The sequence below is a fragment of the Sus scrofa genome, chromosome 10, assembly GCF_000003025.6.
Source record: "Sus scrofa isolate TJ Tabasco breed Duroc chromosome 10, Sscrofa11.1, whole genome shotgun sequence".
NCBI lineage: Eukaryota > Metazoa > Chordata > Mammalia > Artiodactyla > Suidae > Sus > Sus scrofa.
The window spans coordinates 55,367,767-55,388,859 of NC_010452.4; the positions used below are offsets into that span (position 1 = coordinate 55,367,767).

The 21,093-nt window shown below is 36.0% G+C and overlaps 1 protein-coding gene across 1 annotated transcript in view; it reads right to left on the reverse strand.

Moving 5' to 3' along the window:
- Positions 1-13,277, reverse strand: part of MALRD1 (MAM and LDL receptor class A domain containing 1) — a 598,238-nt gene extending 584,961 nt beyond the window's left edge. Inside the window, 1 exon segment of the mRNA XM_021064964.1 lies at positions 12,838-13,277. Coding sequence (XP_020920623.1) covers positions 12,838-13,048 — 211 coding nt within the window. The 5' untranslated portion in view covers positions 13,049-13,277.

Below are 21,093 nucleotides of genomic sequence, written 5' to 3' on the forward strand. Positions count from 1 at the left end.
GCTTTTGGGAAAACTGTGCCAAAATATACATGACATGAAATTCATCATTTTAACCATTTTTAAGTGTACAGTTCTGTAATAATACATTCATATTGTAATGCAACCATCACCACCATCCAACTCAAAACTTTTTAAATTTTTCCTAATTGACATTATTCCTTCCTTCCCTCAGCCCTGGCAACCACTACCCTACTTTCTGTCTCTATGAACTAGACATTCCAGTACCTCGAATAAGTGTAATCATGCAATATCCATCCTTTTGTGACTGGCTTTTTTCATTTAGTGTAATGTCCTCAAGGTTCATACATGTTGTAGCATATGTCAGAATTTCTTTCCTTTTTAAAGCTGAATAATATTCCATTTTATGGATCTACTACATTTTATTTATTCAGTCATCTACTGGAAGATACCTGGGTTTCTTCCACCTTTTCACTATTGGGAATAATGATATAAACATGGTTATAATAAATATCTGTTGGAGTCCCTGCCTTCATTTCTTTTGATATCTCCGGATTCAAAAGGAAATTTTATTTCTAGCATTTTATGGAATTACCATACCATTTCCACAGAAGCAACAGCTTTTAAATTCCCACAAACAATGCACAAGTGTTGCAGTATCTCAACATCTTTGCCAACACTTGTTACTTTCTTGGGTTTTGTTTCTAATAACCATCCCAATAGACGTGAGGTAGTATCTCATTGTGGTTTTGATTTGCATTTTACAAAATATTAATGACGTTGAACATCTTTTTAAATGCTTATTTGATATCTGTATATCTTCTTTGGAGAAATAGCTATTCAAGTCGTTTGTGCAGTTTTTAATCAGATTGGTTGTTTTTTTGTTGTTGAATTGTATGACTTTTTTATTGTTATTTTTTTGGTCTTTTTAGGGCCGCACTCACGGATATGGAGGTTCCAAGGCTAGGGGTCGAATCCGAGCCACAGCCACGCCAGATCCGAACCACATCTGAGACCTACACCACAGCTCGCGGCCATGCCGGATCTGTAACCCAGTGAGTGAGGCCAGGGATCAAACCCTCAGCCTCATGGTTCCTAGTCAGATTCACTTCTGTTGCACCATGACGGGACTCCTGTACGACCTTTTTATACATTCTGCATGTCAGTGTCTTAGATATAAGATTTGCAAATAGTTTCTTCCATGGACTGACTTCTCATCCTGATAGTGTCCTCTGATACACAAAAGGTTTTTCATTATGATGAGCTCTAATTTATCTAGTTTTTCTTTGTTGCCTCTGATTTATTGCCAAATTATTAGGAAGATTTTCCCTGTGTTATCCTCTAAAAGTTTTATAGTTTTAGCTCTTACATTTAGGGTTTTGACCCATTTTGAGTTAACTTTGTATATGCTGTAAGGTAGGGGGTCCAAGTTTAACCTTTTTGCATGTACATATCCAGTTTTCACAACAGTTTATTGAAAATACTCTTCTTTCCTTATTAAACAGTCTTGGCACCTTTGTCAAAAATCATCTAATGTCTATGAAAGAGCTTATTTCTAAACTACTGCATTCCATTGGCCTATGTGCTTGTCTTTATGACAATTCCATAGTCTCAATTACTGTAGCTTTTTTAAATAAGTTTTAAAATCAGAAAGTGTGAGAGCTATGTTTCCTTTTTAAGATTGTTCTGGTTATTTGGGGACCCCTGAAATTCCACGTGCATTCTAAGATGGATTTTTCTATTTGTGCAAAAAATATTCTTGCACAATATTTCGAGAAGGATTACAGTGAATCTATAGACCACTTCGTACAGTAGTAACATCTAAACAATATTAATTCTTCCAATCCGTTAACATGAGATGTCTTTCCATTTGTTTGTGTCTTCTTCAATTTCTTCCAGCAACAACTTTTAGTTTTCCACATACGCGTCTTTCCTCTCCATGGTTGTATTTACTCCTAAGAATTCTATATTGTCTAATGTGATTATGAATTTTCTTTACATTGTTCAATGTTAATGCACAGAAATGCAACTGATTTTTACGGGTTGATTCTGCATCCTGCGCTTTGCTTAATTTTTTTAATTTGTTCTAACATGTTTTTCATAAACCTTTTAGGGTTTTCTACATTTAAGTTCACATTATTTGTGAGAAGAGATCATTTTACGTGTTCATTTCCAATTTGAATGGATGTTATTTTTTTGCTTGTCTAATTATTCTGGCTGAGACTTCCAGTACTATGTTGACAGAAGTGATGAAAGAGGGCATCATGGCTTGCTCCAGATCTTAAAGAAAAAGCTTTCCATCTCTCACCATTGAATATAATGTTAGCTGTGGATTTTTTATATATAGTCTTCAGTGTGATAAGATAATTTTCTTCTCGTCCAAGATTAAATGTTTTTATTTCCCTCCCTTTTTGAATAAAGTTACATAGCCACAACATTTTACATACATTTTACTGTTTGGAAAATAATTTTCTTTAAGTAGATAGCATTTAAAACATTTTCACAAAGAAGTATCTCTTTTACTTTCATTTAATGTAAAATTAATAACGAGTTCCTGCAAAGGATGAAATGAATCCAAAATACTCCAATTAAAGAAAAGTAAAATTTAATTATTCTCAAAAGTAAATTTACATGAAAGAGTGCTATTATTTGGCCCTGTTTATCAGGGAAATGTTTGTATTTCACATTGAATTAATTTTAATATTTTCATTGAGGCAAAAACAGGAAAACCCTAACTTAGGTATGTTTTAGCAAATGGAATTACAATGTCCACAGCTCACAGCAGAATTACCCAATATTACTTATGTTGGAATTTTGTCATATAGTTGCCTTTAATCTCAAGCCATTAAGCACATCTTTGACAAGAATTTGATATAGAAACTATCAATGACACATGAGAAAAAGATTTATAAATCATATTTTAACAGTGTTTAGAGATTTATAAAATTGAAAGAAGTTCTCCAAGCATTTATAATTGTCTGGTGATTTCTGCAGAAATATTGACTATGTGTGGCATTCACTCCAGCCTAAAACAGTGTTCACATTTGTATTATAAGCTGTTCACATAAATTCTCTATTCTGGGATAGCAGTTTGGCCAAAACATCTTATGACTTTTCACTAGTTTCTCTAATGGTTAATACAGAATCTTTAATGGAAAGATACCTCTCTTGTAGAGAAAAATTTCAATCAAGTAAATGAATTCAGACACTAACAAGCGCCTGTCATTTTTTTCCCCCTAAATAGGTTTTGAATTTCTCTCAAAATCAGTAAAATTTTCCTTCCAAATCCAATCAAGCATTTTAAGACTTATTCATTGGAAAGTCACAATTATTTCTGAGTAGTAGAGAACATTATATTCTATTCTTACTTCTTTGATGGAAACTTACTTAAAAGCTGTGATTCAAGGTCCCTGCTTTCATTAATTTGATAACCTTTACAACAGAATGCAAGCCTTCTTCCAGGATTTCCTAGTCAAATCTTTAGTGGCAACATGCATACACAGAAATGATGTATATGGAACGAATTCTATCTGTACATATATTGGCCTCCAAAGATATTTGGATTGTGGAAGAAAGTTTTCACTGTTTGATGTCACTATTTAGCTTTGAAATTTTCAAAGGGAGCTCTCAAACTGAATGTCCTTGGATTATGTCAGTTTGCACACTTGAGCCACAAAACAAGAGCAAATGCATTGCACTACTGAGTGTTTTATGCAATTGCAGAAAAAGTGCAGATGAGAAATGCACCGTCGCTAAATGGTAATCAGCCACTTTATCAATAGTTGATTCTATGTGCCCTTCAGTCTCCCAGGAAATGGGGGAAACCAGGTAAATCTCCTGCCCTAGTGTACCTAGTATTTTGATTTTTCATGACCTCCTGAGACTGTTGGCAGCTCTGGAAGGATGGCATCATTTCATGAAGACATGACTCCACCAAGTTTTCTCTAATCGTTCTATGGTTTCTTCTGTTGAAATCATGCTAGAAATCCTGTAGGATGGGTCAAGATAAAATTCCAGTAAAGTTTTAGCTTCTCCCTTGAGAGAAAGATTCACCATCTGGCCAGTTTTCAGGATGTACCAATGCTTTTGCTGTTTGTTGCTTTCACGTTTTCACAGGCAAGAAGCACCACTACTTTTATATAATATGTACTCAGACGAAAGAACAATCTGCATCTTTTCATTCACATTTCCAGAGCCCATTACGAACAAAGACAGTTGGCAACTGTGTTAAACAATTCTAGACATCAAAATCTATTAAGGAAACTGATTTATGTTACATGATTGTGTACAACAGAATCCAAGTCTTTCAACAACTGCCAAGAGCAAAAAATTCCTGACAGCGTTATTTGACATGAAAAATATTTTATGAAGATTGTTTTCCAAATAGCAGAAGGAATCCAATAGACACACATACCCCCTCCCTCCAAAATAAAAGTTCAAGGTCTCTCTGAAGCCTAATCTTCAGTGTAAGACTGAGATCAGCCCTTTCAAGAAAAAGGTTACTGGAGGAGAGAGAACGTTAGCATACAATAATAAAAGCGTTTATAAATATGTTTATCTTGACTAAAATAAAATGATAAAATTCTAAACAGATAGCCAGGCAATTAAGTGGACACTTCAGTTTCCGTTTGTTATCCTTTGCTCACTGGAAAATTTTCAGCCTCTCCAGCAGGAAAAAGTTCAACGAGGATCTGTTAATTCATTTTCTTTGCACACACAGAATTACACTTTTTGTTAAAATACCCTGAGCCATCTTGAGTTTGTGATTCCAGCATGGCTGACTCTCTGTCCTTAAGTCTTATCTTCCACCACCTCTGGTATTGCCTTTATCTGTCATTCTCAAGCATACCTCACAGGTATTTCATCACAAACATTATAGCCAGTGTGCAGTTCTGCAGGCTTGGGTTTTATTACACCTTTGTGAAATCCTGTACCACTCTCCATTCGATCTTGCTTTTCATTATTATTTTTTTTTTCCTAGGGCCACACCTGCAGCATATGGAGGTTCCCAGGCTAGGGGTCGAATCGGAGCTACAGCTACCAGCCTATGCCATAGGCACAGTAACACAGGAGCCGAGCTGTGTCTGCGACCTACACCACAGCTCATGGCAACGTTGGATCCTTAACCCACGGAGCGAGGCCCCGGGATCGAACCTGCAACCTCATGGTTCCTAGTTGGATTCGTTAACCACTGCACCACGATGGGAACTCCATGATCTTGCTTTTCTATTCCATTTCATTCTAGAGGATATTTTCTACTTTACTCTCACAGTTCACTCAACAAAAGCATTCTGATGTTTGTGCAAATTATACACAATAGATCTGAAATTATGGTTAACCCTTGAACAACAGGGGGGTTAATCTGAACATAAGTTATAGTTGGTCCTCCATACCCAGGCTCAACCAAGCACAGACTCTTTAGTACTAGAGTATTTACTACTGAAAAATACCTGCGATATGGGGACAGCACAATTCAAATTCACATTGTTCAAAGGTCAAATAAATTTGGATAACAATAAGATAAAGATTAATAAAATTGCTTATACCCATTTTATTGAAATGAAACCGTTTGAAAGAGATTTAGGTATATGTTCTGACATTAGTAACTAATGGGTCCTTTTATTCAGGAACATTTTATATATTTTATCATAGCCCCTAAAGTTGTTCAATGCATGAAAACTAGATTTCATAATTACTGTTATAAATCTTCAAGTTATTCATATTTCAAACATGGTAGGAGAGGAACCCCATTTTGAATCTCTGATCACCATGTAATTAGCTACATACCCTTGAGTTATAACCTCTTAGCTCAGGGTTTCACCTCCTCCACATTCACAAAATGAGGCTGTAGATTTAGAGGCACTTGAGGACTTACTCCTCTATGGTGTGATGATTTTATGGCTGTGACTACACACCAGAGAAGACCAAAGGATCTACAGAGACTTTAACACAAAATGGTACTAATGTGTCTGTCCAGTGAAATAAACAAAAAAGGTATTTTGCTATTTTTCACTGAGCACTCAATTCAGTGTGCTAAGTTGTTCCATGTAGTAAGAGTAAATATCACAGGACTCAAATCCAGAGCACCCATGTGGGCCAAGACTGGAGTCTGAAGGTTTCAGGTGTTTCCACATAGTCTTAATGAACCTAGATCCCTCTTTGGTCATTTTAGGGACTGGAATCCTAGAATGAAGACCTGATCCCTCCTGAAAACAAATTAGAATATTTTATCCAACCCAAGAAAAATAAACATTTCTCTGGGCCTTCCTAGAAATTAGGACCCAAATTCCAACTTGGAGAATGAGAGATGAATTTGCATCATCTCACTGTCTTCACACAACCGCTCTCCCCTCCAGCAGTCACAGGGGCAGAATCCCTGTATTCAGCTTCCCAGCTTGGCCAAATGCTCTCTGTTCTGGTGAACTCCACAGTTACCCCTGTTATGTCCAGAAGATCTTGAAGGTCCAGTTTCATTACCAGAAAAAAAAAAATAGCCAAACTTGTTGTAAGATAGCATGAGTACATGCTACATACAGATCTTTAAATTTCTACAAATGACCATGCAGGCCATTCAAAGCCCATCTTCAATCAGTCCTTCCTCCCTCTGGTCTCCCTCTTCCTCTTCCCCATCCGCTGGACCACGTGTGTGCTGCATGTACTCACTCGTCTCCAGGTTCTTGCTGCTTCTGAAAACTTGCAGGGACAGCATCACACACTAACTGCACATCCTGAGACCCTGCCTTGGCACGTTCAGAATCTTCAGGATTTGTCCTCTGGTGACAAATTATGAAATCCTAACTCTTTTTCTCTTTTACTTCTTTGTATGTAACTCCTTTCTGGCCATTGCCTCTAGCAAAGTGAGAACTGTTGTAACTGGAATACAAAGAGAAACAGACACTGAATTTTAAGTAAAATTTTTGAATAAAAATTGGTTCTTGAATAGCTAAAGATGCCAGCATGGACGTGATGCCATAGGATGAGAGGTGCATAAAAACACAGTGAAAGAGCTAGATCATCCAATCCCTGGAGAGGGCAGGTAAGGGAAGAAGTTGTCTCTAGAAGGGGAAATGAGCCTGCCTGCAGGAGGTAAGTTTTGAGGGTAAGGAAGAGGAAAAAGACCTTCAGAAACCACATGAAAAGGAACTGTGTTAGCCATGTGTAATTATGATTTATTTTTAAATACTTATAGCTTTTTATTTTCAATTGTGATTTATGATGGACAGTGAAGTTGATCACTTTGTCATATGAGGTTATTTCTCTTTTTTAATGTGAGATGCATTTTCAGGACTTTTACTCATATTTCTGAGAGACTTCATCTTCTCATTTTATTACAGTAACATTATTCTTTCACTTTTAAAATTTATTTTTTTTTTTAAGGCTGCACCTGCAGCATATGGAAGTTCCCAGGCCAGGGGTCAAATTGGAGCTGCAGCTGCCAGTCTACACCACAGCCATGGCAACACTAGATTTGAGCCTCATCTGCAACCTAAACTGCAGCTTGTGGCAGCACTGGATCCTTAACCCACTGAATGAGGCGGGGATCGGTTATCAACCCACTGAGTCACAGTGGAACTCATTTTGTTTATGATGCTTTTGATACACTGAAATTTTTAACCTATGTATTCTAACTTACTGATTTTTATATATTCTTTTCATTTAATGCATAAAAAGTCCTTCCTTTATTTAACATAAACCTTCAACAAATATATTTTGAAGATTTACTATATGTCAAAGCAAATGTAAAGACTATGGCTTTATTTTTAACACAACATTTTATCTTTTAGAAATTCAGTGTGTGAAGTAAATAAGAAATTTATTTGATGAAATTGGTCATCTTAAGTTGTTGTGTATAATATATAAAGTCAATATGTATGAACTACTATCAAGGATTCTAGAATCAGAAATAATTGTTGTTAATTCCAGCTCCTCTATTGAACAGTTCTGTTCCTTTGGCATTTTGTTTAATCTGAGCCTCATTTTCCTAAACTGTAGATTGGGAACACTAATAGTTTCTACTATTTTTATGTTTGGTGAAAATTAAATGATATAATACTATATGGAAATTTCTCAACATTGCTTGGCATGCAATAAGTACTGTCTAATGACACCATTATTTATGAAATATTATAGAAATGCTTAATATTCTTAATCAAATATTTTCTAATTATAAACTTTTCATATTAGAGTTTACATGATACACTATTATAAACCATAATGATATAAATTTTTCATTATTATTTTTCTTCTCCCCCTTTCCAGCTATTCTCATTTCTCTAACTAGAAAGTCATTTTATCAGATTTCAAAATTTATCCTGGTTATATTTGTATCAGAGATTAATTAACATATAGATTGACTTCATTAAAATGCACATATTGACACCATGGAAGCATCCCATTAAGAAACAGTCTTATAGGACTGTTCCAGACATGAGTCATTTTTTTCTAATTTTCTTCACTAGGCTCCACATATTATTAGATTTCTTATACTTAATTCTGTTGTGCTATGGATTGAATGTTTATATCTTTTCGAAATCTCTATGTTCAATCTCTAATCCCCAAGGTGATGGCATTTGGAGGTAGGGCCTTTGGGAGGTGATTAGGTCCTGAGAATGGAGCCTTTGAAATGGGATTAGTGTCCTAATGAAGGAGGAGAGACCAGAGCTCCTTCCCTCTCCAGCTGCCATGTAAGGACACAGTGAGAAAACAGCTATCTGCAAACCAAGAGCCCGCTCCACATTTTTTTTTTTTTTTTTTTTGTCTTTTTGCTATTTCTCGGGCCGCTTCCGTGGCATATGGAGGTTCCCAGGCTAGGGGTCTAATCGGAGCTGTAGCCACCAGCCTACACCAGGGCCACAGCAATGCGGGATCCTAGCCGCGTCTGCAACCTACACCACAGCTCAGGGCAACGCCGGACCCTTAACCCACTGAGCAAGGCAGGGACCGAACCCGCAACCTCATGGTTCCTAGTCGGATTCCTTAACCACTGCGCCACGACGGGAACTCCCGCTCCACATTATATACCAAATATGCCCACACCTTGGTCTTGGATTTCCCAGCCTCCAAAACCATGAGCATTAAATGTCATTTAAACCACCCAGATTATGGAATTTTTATAATAGCCCAAACTAAGACATTTTGCTGTGGTGAGCAGGGTTTTTACTTACTTGACAAAAATATGCATAAAACATCTAGCATCCAATGTAGTGGTAAGATAAATATTGCACGTGAAATCTCACATTTCACTCTACTAATGCTTATCTTCAAGTATTTCTATGAATTTTTACACTTTTGAAAGTAGTTGACATTCATGTCATCCTACTGAAGAAACGATGTTTGCACTTAATATCATCCTATTAAACACTATCATCTCTCATATTTTGAGAATGTACCTCTCAGGTAATTTTCACACCTTTCACATATAAATTATATTTATATGAAATAAACAACTTTTGGAAAAAATTCTTGTTCCTAAATCCAAAAGGGTTTGCCAAACAACGTCAAAACTTTATGATAACAGTCCATCAAACCAAATTATGAAATAGAGTCCTATCTCCTTACAAAAATACTAGACCAAATGAAAAAGTTCTTAAGCATGACATGTAGGTAGAGGAGGAAAAATGTCAGATTGGCTGAATATGTTTTTCCCTTTTGAGTCACAGTAAATTTAGCTATAGAATTAAATGTATGTTAAAAGTTAATTTTAATACTAACTTCAGGTATGCTAAAGTGATTATCGAAGAATAGTTTCTGGCAATACTCCAATGCTAGGGGTCCATTACATGGGATATATCGCAACACTGTATTTATAGTACAGTGTTCCATAATCTTATGGTTGACTTCGATCTGAATGATAGCAACATAAGTATCATTACTGTTTTATTGTTGAATAAAAATATAAGAGCAAAGTTTTTGGACATCAAACAATTCTGAACAACTGCTAGAAGAGAAGTTGGACTATTAGCGTACTTAATAGAAGGAAGACCAGCAATGGGGTTTACTTGGAGGCAGAATGCAACACTATAAATATGATTTTTAAAATATACTAAGATCAGTACCACAACACCTATTTCCCTGGCTCAAGATATCAATAAATTCGACCAACTATATTCCAACAAAATTTTTTAAATATATAATTTGTAATAAAAAGATAATAAATTCTAAAAGAGATTCTTGTCGACATTAGCACCAAATAGTTGTTATACCAAAAAATAATTTTTCTAGCTTAAGATTGTGTTCAATCTTGGGTGTAAATAGAATTTATTTCACTGTGAAGATTCAGTCTTTCTAAATCTAGTATCTTTTAAAAATACTGAGTTAAAATAATACGTGAAAATTCTGAAAAAGAGGACCATCATGTAAAATAAGAAAAATTTCCAAAAAATTAATAGAATCCATTGCATCTGAAATTCAACTTCAACTATGCCAATTTCATTAAGAAAAGTCAACCTATTAATCTATTTCTTTAAAGGTCACACCACTTGGACTTCAAAGAGGGTCACAGATTGATTTTTTCCCCAAAATATGACTCCTTTAGCATCATTATAAAGTCAGCTTTAGAGAAAAAAAAAAAAAATCTTATCTCTAAGTTCAGCATCACACATTTTCAAGAGAGAAATTGCTGGGCCATCATCATTTTTCACAATATTTTCCCCCTAGTGTGACATACAAAAGAAACTCATGCTTTAAAGCAATTCTCAATTTTTTATCCACAGGTTACGGTCCTCATTTAAAATAAAATACCAAAGTGGAAACTACGCAGAAATGAAAAGTGAAAAAGCCAAAAGGTGGCCTCCCAGGATTACACTTAAAATGAAGCCTGTTTATTCAACAGATCTGTTCCTTCACACTCCTCTAAAGCTGGGGTTATTAGAATCTCTCGTGCAGCCAGGACCCTTCCCCACTCCATGGCTTTCTCCTTCTTTCACATTAACCTCTTCCCTGAAGCAGGGCCATGCCTGTTATCACTGCAACTGTGCTAAAGGAAGCTTCATAGGGATTAATCATGGAAGGGACTTTGCACTTCTTGTCAAACCAGCCGAGTGGTTCCTCTTTGCTGCTCACCAAACAGCAGCAAGGGCTTTTCCCAGACAGGCCAGAGAAAGGGCAGCCCATCCACCTGTAGCTTCTCTGGGGAAACTGGACAAATATAAATGAATCCTTGTCTTTGGTTGCATTTTGTGTTTAATAGTTTGACGGCATGATCACTATTCCAAACCATGGAAGAAAAATCATGCACCTTTTTCCTTCTAGAGATTTTTGTTTTTTCTTTTTGCCTTTTCGAGGGCTGCTTCCCATGGGATATGGAGGTTCCCAGGCTAGGGGTCTAATCGGAGCTATAGCTGCCAGCCTACGCCACACAACGTGGGATCTGAGCTGCGTCTGTGACCTACACCACAGCTCATGACAACACTGGATTGTTAACCCACTGAGCAAGGCCAGGGATCGAACCTGCAACCTCATGGTTCCTAGTCAGATTAACAACTATGCCAAGACAGGAACTCCTTCTAAAGACATTTATCAGTAATCACTTTTTCTTCTTTTAATGTAATTAACAAAGGAATATGTCCATAAAAGGATAACAGCAAAATCAAACATGTAGAACCTTAAGTGGGAGAAGAAAATGAAGAATCCTGTAAGCATCAATTAATATAGTATCTGAATACAATAGAATATATGTTTTGAGTAAATTGCTCTAAAATACTAGACTTAGTGCCTCCAAATAAGTGAGTCAATAGTTATAATAAATCAACAACAAATTCATTTAATTGTATGAAAATGTTAATGAAAGGTGATTCTGGAGTTCCCGTCGTGGCTCAGTGGTTAACGAATCTGACTGGGAACCATGAGGTTACAGGTTCGAGCCCTGGCCTTGCTCCGTTGGGTTAAGAATCCGGTGTTGCTATGAGCTGTGGTGTAGGTTGCAGACACGGCTCGGATCCCTCGTTGCTGTGGCTCTGGCGTAGGCCAGCGGCTACAGCTCCAATTAAACCCCTAGCCTGGGAACTTCCATATGCCACGGGAGCGGCCCAAGAAAATGGCAAAAAAAAAAAAAAAAAAAAAAAAAAAAAAAAAAAAAAAACCAACAAAAAAAAGAAAGGTGATTCTTTGTAGGAATGGCACTTGTTTCATTGGTGAAATGCAGTCTTTTTGCAGGATGTGCTATTGCAATATTAACTACAGAAACATACCATGTCTTTACCTGTCTCTCCCCCAGGTGAACTTTTTAATTAGTGTTATATCTGAAAGTAATGGACCATTCTCCCGCCAGTGAGATCAGTTTATCTCACTTTCTGACATCTTACAATAAAGTAGAGGTTCAAGATGACACCATTAATTGATGGTTTACCCACAATTCCAATCTAGGTTCTATACCCTCTGAAGCTCATGCTCTTTCCTCTGAACTAGAATCAAAGGATACTTTGAGAGTTATGCTCTGCATAGAAGCACCAACTCACTTGATGGGAACGTCCTAGAGACAAAAATAAAATCTACTCACCCACTTTAAAATTCATCTCAAATATTCCCAGACTGAATTCAAACTTAAGCTCGTAACTGCCATCACAGCATTGCAAAGCTGCAGTAAGAAGCTCTTTTAAATCTTGCTTCACTAACATTAAAAGCTACCTTTCTGCACATCACTGCTTCTTTATAATCAGTAAAAACTGAATCATAATACATTTCATTCTGTTAGATTCTTAGCGATTTGATACCATGTCATTAGAGTAATATGTATTTGTGGATCTAAAAGAATTGTTTAGTTTCTGATTGACACTCAAAGCATATAAATGGCATCTGTGCACGGCTAGCTCTCTGTATGGCTCAGCTACCCTTTGTTTAAAGGTGGACAGGACTTGGAGGAAGGACAGGAAGGGAACTTACATTGCTTTTCATCGCTCATGTCACCACACTGGTCTGTGAAGTCACACACGTGGTCAGCAGGCAAGGAGACCCCATTGTCACACTGAAAGGCTTCTGATCCTTGTGGAACCAGTACGGAGAGAAAAACACAAGAAATCCAAAGGATACAAGAGGCTTCATTCTTTGGGAAAGCTAGCATTCTGGGAAGGCAGGGGAGCATTACTTGGTACATGTCCCAGAGATCAGTCTGTTGTCACCGGCGAATCCATCATTAGAAACATGGTTTCTTTTCTCTATCCTTCTGTTTCCAGGTTTGCCTCCTACGACTGGGTATTATTAATGTCCGCCACTATCCGCACCTCTTAACAAATGAGTCCAAGGCAGTTCATTTACTCTTTCAGAGGAGTGTCTTTAGAAAATATTTAACTTGAGCCATTGCACCATTTCTATCTCTAGCTGAGCATGGACATTTATTGCCCTGTGTATATCATGTTTAAACAATGTAAGCCCTTATAATCATACTATCTTCTAAAAGAAAATTTTAAAAAAACAAAGGACAGGCACATAAATGGGGGGAAAACCACAATTAGGTTATAAGTAACATAAAAATGTCCTCTATTAGTTCCTCTGCTTAATCATGTTCGTATAATTTAGAACATCACTGTTACTAAAAACTAAGCAAATACTTCAGGTCTGATTATTAAAATTGTTCTTCAAGAATGAAATGCTTACTTTCAATCACTGAATAGAAACTTAGCATGCTTATTTAGATAAGAACTGAGAACCATAGGATTTTAAAAGCTGAAGGAATATTGGAGATCATTATTTTCCAAATCAGGTAACTTGGGTCCAAGAAAGTTAAGTGATATTTTGGGGAAATACAGTTATTTGGTGCTAGGAACTGGAATTCAAGTACCCTGGTGCAGGGTGCAATGTTCTTCCTTCTGTAGAATACTCTCCTGTCAATTCATCTTAATTGTGTTTATAAGTGAAACACATGATCTCAGGATGCATATTCAGAACAAACTGTATACTAAAATTCAGCACACCTTAACTTTATAATAAAATTCTACAAAGCTTAATAATTATAGAAATTATATAAAGGCGAATACTCAAAATATTCCTTTATACTTGATTTCTTAAGGGCATATTAAAGATCTTCCCAACTACTTTCTTTTAAGTTTTACAATATAACTGGAAGAGATGAAGACACCAAATCTAAGGATTGACTGGAGAATGTAGGGTGGAAAGAACCACAGATCAGGAATAGAAAATGTATCTGTGCTTTTAAAGAAGGTATAAGAAAGGCAAGATTTTTCACCCATCCTAAGAAAAAAAAAATCCAATTAAGATATAAAGTCCTAAGGTATCAGCATTCACCCTGAGGAACAAAAACCAAGCAGGAAGCATCACTCTCCCAGACTTCAGGCAATATTACAAAGCTACAGTAATCAAGACAGTGTGAGACTGGTACCAAAACAGACATATAGACCAATGGAACAGAATAGAAAACACAGAAATAAACCCAGACACCTACAGTCAATTAATCTTTGACCAAGGAGGCAAGAGCATAAAATGGGAAAAAGTCTTTCAGCCAAGTGGTGCTGGGAAATCTGGACAGCCACATGTAAATCCATGAAACTGGAACACACCATTACACCATGCACAAAAATAAACTCAAAATGGCTTAAAGACTTAAATTTAAGACAAGACACCATCAAACTCCTGGAAAAGAAGATAGGCAAAACATTCTCTGACATCAACCTTACAAATGTTTTCTTAGGTCAGTCTCCCAAGGCAACAGAAATAAAAGCAAAAATAAACCAATGGGACCTATTCAAACCGAGAAGTTTTTGCACATCAAAGGAAACCATAAAAAACCCAAAAGACAACTTATGGAATGGGAGAAAATAGTTTCAAATGATGCAACTGACAAGGGCTTAATCAATAAAATATACAAACAACTTATACAACTCAACAGCAAAAAACCAACAACCCAATTGAAAAATGGCCAAAAGACCTGAATAGACATTTTTCCAAAGAACATCTACAGATGGCCAGGAAGCACATGAAAAACTGCCCAGCATCACTGATTATTAGAGAAATGCCAATGAAAACTACTGTGAGATACTATCTCACACCTGTCAGAATGGCCATCATTAATAAGTCCACAAATAACAAATACTAGAGAGGATGTGGAGAAAAGCAAACCCTCCTACACTGTTGGAGGGGATGTAAATTGGTACAACCACTATGGAAAACAGTATACAGGTTAGAAAACTAAATATAGAACTACCATATGACCTGGCAGTCCCACTCTTGGGCACATATCTGGACCAAACTATCCTGGAAAAAGATACATGCACACATATGTTCATTGCAGCACTATTCACAATAGCCAAGACATGGAAAAAACCCAAATGTCCATAGACAGACAAATGCATTAAGAAGATGTGGTATATATACACAATGGAATACTACTCAGCCATAAAAAAGAACAAAATAATGCCCTTTGCAGCAGCATGGATGAACTAGAGACTCTCATACTAAGTGAAGTAAGTCAGAAAGAGAAAGCCAAATACCATATGATATCACTTATTTCTGGAATTTAAAATATGGCACAAATGAACCTTTCCACACAAAAGAAACTCATTGACTTGGAGAACAGACTTGTGGTTGCCAAGGGAGTGGGAGGGACTGGGAGTCTGGGGTTAGTAGAGGCAAACTATTGCCTTTGGAATGGATAAGCAATGTGATCCTGCTGTATAGCACAGGGAACTATATCTAGTCACTTGTGATGGAGCATGATGGAGGATAATGTGAGAAACAGAATGTATACATGTATGTGTGTCTGGGTCACTTTGCTGTACAGCAGAAAGTTGACAGAACACTATAAACCAACTCTAATGGAAAAAATAAAAATGGTTTAAAAAAGTTTGAGCATTCACAGTTCTAGGAGGAAAATCCGTAATTCTGTCCTATTACTGTACACTCCACTCAATTTACCATTTCATTACTCTGTGCTTTGTTCCAGTTTCAGAAATATTATTCTCCTTAGCTCTCTTTGTAAATAAGTAATATGTTGCCTACTTTTTCTTTGTGTGTCTCTTACATGTTGATCATCTTTATAGTTGTATGTTAGTCCTCCCCTCTGCTCAGATTACATTTTTCCTAGTCTTTTTCTTCATGCTCATAATTTCAAGGGTTATCTACACATTGTTACCTCTTACATCTATATCTGAAGTCGTAATATGACATGCTACACAAACCTGTACCTTAAGTCCTCTTCCTGAGTATACACACACATACACACAACAGACAAGCAACTGACTTATCTACTTGAATCAAAACCTAATATCTTCCTTTCCTTCACCCACACACCCAACCAGCCTTTACTCCCACATTCTTATAATTCAGTGAATGGCACCTTCTGCCCATCTTGCCAAGCCAGGAATTTATTTGTTGGTCCTGGACTATTCTCATCTACTCTACCCATCAATTATCAAGTCTTAAGCATTCTACATCAGTTGAAGACTCATCAGTTCTCATTTCAGCAACACCCTGAACCAGGTATTTCTGCTACCCACAGCTCATTTTCCATTCTTTAGGCAGAGTGATCTTAGTAAAGCATAAAGCCACTCCTATGTATTTCCTTCCGAAATCAGTATAAATGCCATGGTCCTTAGCATGGCTTAGAAACACAGCTTACCTTCTGAGGCTCTCTGCTCTCTATATCCTTCCCTATGTTCTCAGTCACAACCTTACTCAACTATTATGCTGAAAATTTTTTAAACTTGCCATCTCTTGACTCCAGATCTGAGATCCCTTCCCCACCCTAATCACTAGGTTGATACCACGTATTCTTTATTTTCCAGCTTTGAGCATTCTCTCTAGAGTATCTTAGCTTATTTTCTCAGGCTGAATTAAATTTCATTCCTCAGTTCTCTCGCAGCCTTCTGTTCTCACCGATCGTAGCACCTATGAGGCTGGTGTGGTCATTGCCTATTTACTTCAGTGATTCCTCCACTAGTGTCTAAGATTGCAGCTGGATTATGACTTTCTCACTACGTATCCCCAGTAAGTAGCAAAGTTCCTAGCAGACAGTAGTTGCTCAGTAAGTGATTGCTAATTGAGTGCAATTTATGAGGTTCACATCCTTTCAACTTTTCTAGGTACATGCAAATAAATGCAAAATGTGAAAAATTTAAATGTTACTATGTAAAAGACATTATTCTTTTGCTCAATGTGGTTTTTCTACTTAAGTAAGGCATTGTATCATGTCAAAGTTCATTTCAGGTTTTCATTTTTAAGGAAAGAAGAGAAGGGAGAGAGTAAAAAGGAGAGGAGAATAAAGAAGGAAGATAAGCAGCAGCAGAAGAGTGTAAAGAGAGGAATGAAAACATAGGAACATTTCAATTTTATATCTGGATTCTGAATTCAGGTCCTGTAACATTTTATTTGTTCACTATTTTCCATTTTGAAAAAAAAATCACATTTCATTGCTGTCATAGATGTTTATTGCCTAGTTTCAGCTGGGAAACTCCTTTATTAACTGCTACTGCCTACTAAAACTAACATTACCCTATACTGTTTCAAGTGCCATTCATCATTTAGACAAGAAATTAACTAGAATGCTGGTACCCAATGTAAATCAGTATAATCCAGTAGTATAATATTTTATAAAGCAAATTTATATTTTGTTGCCAACAGATAAAATTCTATATTAGTACTTTTATATCAAAAGGGGGAAAAATAAACTGATACTGATAGGAACCAGGGTTGTTGTTATCTAGTTTAGTGAGGAAGGGGGAAAAATAAACTGATACTGATAAGAACGAGGATTGTTTTTATCTAGTTTGGTCAGAAGGGGAGAAAAAGTCTTACAGATCCAGTGCTCTCACACTGGGCTAGCTATATCCCAGATATTGTCATTATGTCCAAAACTTCTTGCATTGTTCTCTAATTCTACCTTAAAAATATTACTCAATTTTCCAAGATCACACATGATGAAGCCTGGATTAGAATTCAAGACAGAAAGAAATGAGTATATAATTTTAATTTAATTATATTGCCACTAATTTCTTGAGGTATAATAAAGTCCCTGGGTGAGATTTCCAAGAGGCAAAGTGACAGAACAAATTCATTTTAAAAAGAAAAGATGTATTCCTTTATCTTTTTAAAGAGACTGAGCATCTATTTAATACTAGATATGGGGGTGGGGTAGAATGATATGAGAAAAACAATGAAGAATAAGATGATGTCCCTAACACAGCAATTTACAACCTCATAAGAGGATACAAGACATTATAAAAATGTACTCATGCTGCTTCTAATTTTAGCTAAAAATAGTGTATTATATATTCTATTTAAAAAGCCATTTTTTCAAAATACAGAAAAGCCAATGTGGATGCAATGAAATACTAAAATGCTTTAAAATAGGTAATTGAGTCCTGAGCCTACAAAACACAAAGCCAATTTCCAAGAGTTGAAAGGGAGATAAGAGGAGAAAGAGCCAAGGCAACAGTTTATTACTGAATAATTGTCCCAAATAATATTTTAAGGAAAATTCCAGCATTAGTGCATAATAATCATTAAAAGAAGGTAAGAGATGCAAGAAGAGATGAGTAAATACTGAAACTCCATTGCAGATTACAGTAATCCAGAACCCTAATCTTGAAAGATGCATGAGGAAGGTCATAAAAAGATTTAGATTTACATAAGATAGGGATATAGGAGTGATATCACTGCAGAAAGCCAGAGGAAGAATATGCTAGGAAAACAATTCAATAAAGATTCCTATAGATTATGATCATCCAAATAAGAGGTCACAGTGAAAAATTAACCAGCAAACAGCAAACAAGTCTCTACAACTCAGGGCCAGTACAAATGAACAAACAACGGTACAATTAGATACCCCCAAATGTCACATATTGGCATTATGTGATTGTGAATATAAAATAATTATATATTGAATGTTAAAAGATTAAATTTTAAAAATAAGCACAAAGAAGAAGAGACTAGGCATGCTTTTGTAAAGGTGACCAGGAGAAACACCAACATTGAGATGAAAGCAAAGTACATGGTTTAAGCAGGAAGAAAAAAAACAAAGAATTTAGTGAATTGGAAGAGAGACTTCTTTAAATGTACAAAATATACCACAGAGATGTACACATATATTTTGAAATTTAGTTTAAAAGCCTGGAAATACAATGATAGGGTCCCACATATAACTAAATGAAACTTACAGGGGAGATAAAAACATGGAGAGGCAACATTTGAAGGGAAAAAATTTCCATCACTGAAGAAAGCCGTAAGCATTAAGGATTCAGATGACTGGAAGTACCTCCAATCCTTATCCCTCCCCTCCACCTTCCCCTGATAAAAGAAGGAGCCCTCTCAATTATTCCAGTTCTCTACACTCTCGTCCAGAAAATAGAAGCAGAGGGAACACTTCTTAATTTATTCTATGAGGACAGCATTACCCTATTATCAAGTTACAAACCAATCTCTCACGAACATAGATGTAAATATCTTCGACAAACTATTAGCGAATCACATCCAACAACCTACAAAAATAATCATATGCCGCTCTATATATTGCCAAGTGGAATTTATTCCAAGTATGTAAATCAACTAATATAATCCATTACATCAAGAGTTTAAAGAAAAGCTATTATGACTATATCCACTGATGCAGAAAAATCCAACACTAATTATAATAGAAACTCTCAGAAAACTAGGACTATAAAGAAATTATCAGCTTGTTAAAGAAGATCTACTAAAAACCTACAGCTAACATCATACCTAATAGTGAGAAACTAGGTGTTTTCATCCTAAGATCAGAAACAAAGCAAGGATATCCTTTCTTCCTATTCAGTATCATACTGGAAGATTTAGCTAAGTCAGTAAGAGAAGGAAAGGAAAGGAAAGGAAAGATAAACTAATGGGAAGGAATAAATAAAATTGTCTTTGTTCACAGGTGACATAATTTTACACGTGGAAAATCTTTTAAAATCACACATTAAACAAAAACCTGAAAGTAATGAGCAATTACAGCAAAATTGCAGGATCCAAGGTTAAAATACAAAGCCAATTGCTTTCCTATATATCAGCAGTAGACAAGTAGAATTTGAAATTAAAGGAGCTCCCAGGGTAGTTCAGCAGCAACAAGCCCAACTACCATCCATGAGGATGCAGGTTTGATCCCTGGTCCTGCTCAGTGGCTTAAAGATCCAGCATTGCTGTGAGCTGTGGTGTAGGTTGCAGATGCAGCTTGGATTCCACGTTGCTGTGGTTGTGGTGTAGGTTTTGCTGCAGACTACATTAGACCCCTAGGGAACTTCCATATGCCATGGGTGCAGCCCTAAAAAGAAAGAAAAAAAAAAGACTTTGAAATTAAAAACACAGAACTGCCTTTATTAGCACCAAAAAACTGAGATGTGTAGATATAAATCTAAAAACATATAAAGTACTATAAAAATATATAAAATTTTGATTAAAAAATCAAAGAAAATTTAAATAAATGGAGAAATTTCCCTTGTTTATGGATAGAAAAACTTAATAGTAACAGTTGTTTCCAACTTGATTTATCAACTCAATCCAATCCCAATCAAAATTCTGGCAAGTTATTTTATTACTATGTACAAAGTGATTCTAAAAATCATAGGGAAAGGCAAAGACCCAGAATAACCAACACAATACTGAAGAACAACACTGGAAGACTTACAACAGTGTATATATATCATGTGACTAACTAGTTAGTATAAAGCTAGAGTAAACCAAACAATGTGGTATTGATGAAAGAACAAGAAAATTAATCAACAGAACAGAATAAAGAGTCTAGAAATAGACCCCCATAAATACAGTAAGTTGATTTCTGGCACAGGAGCAGAGGCAGTTCAATGGAGAAAGAATAATCTTCCCAACAAATATATTAGAACAACTGGACATTCACATGCAAAAATCTATTCATATAAACACAGACTTCGAACTTTCATAAAAATTAACTCAAAATAGACTATAAACCTAAATGCAAGAATTTAACTATAAACTTTAGAAAATAACCTAGGGGAAATCAAGTTGACCTTGGATTTGGCAATGGCTTTTTAAATATAATACCCAAAGCACTATGCATAAAAAGAAAAAAATTAGTTTTATTAAAATTAAAAATATCTGTCTGAACGATTAAGTGAATAAAAAGACAAGACACAGACTGGGAGAAAATCTTTGCAAAACACATATCTGATAAAAGACTAGTACCCAAAATAACAAAGAACT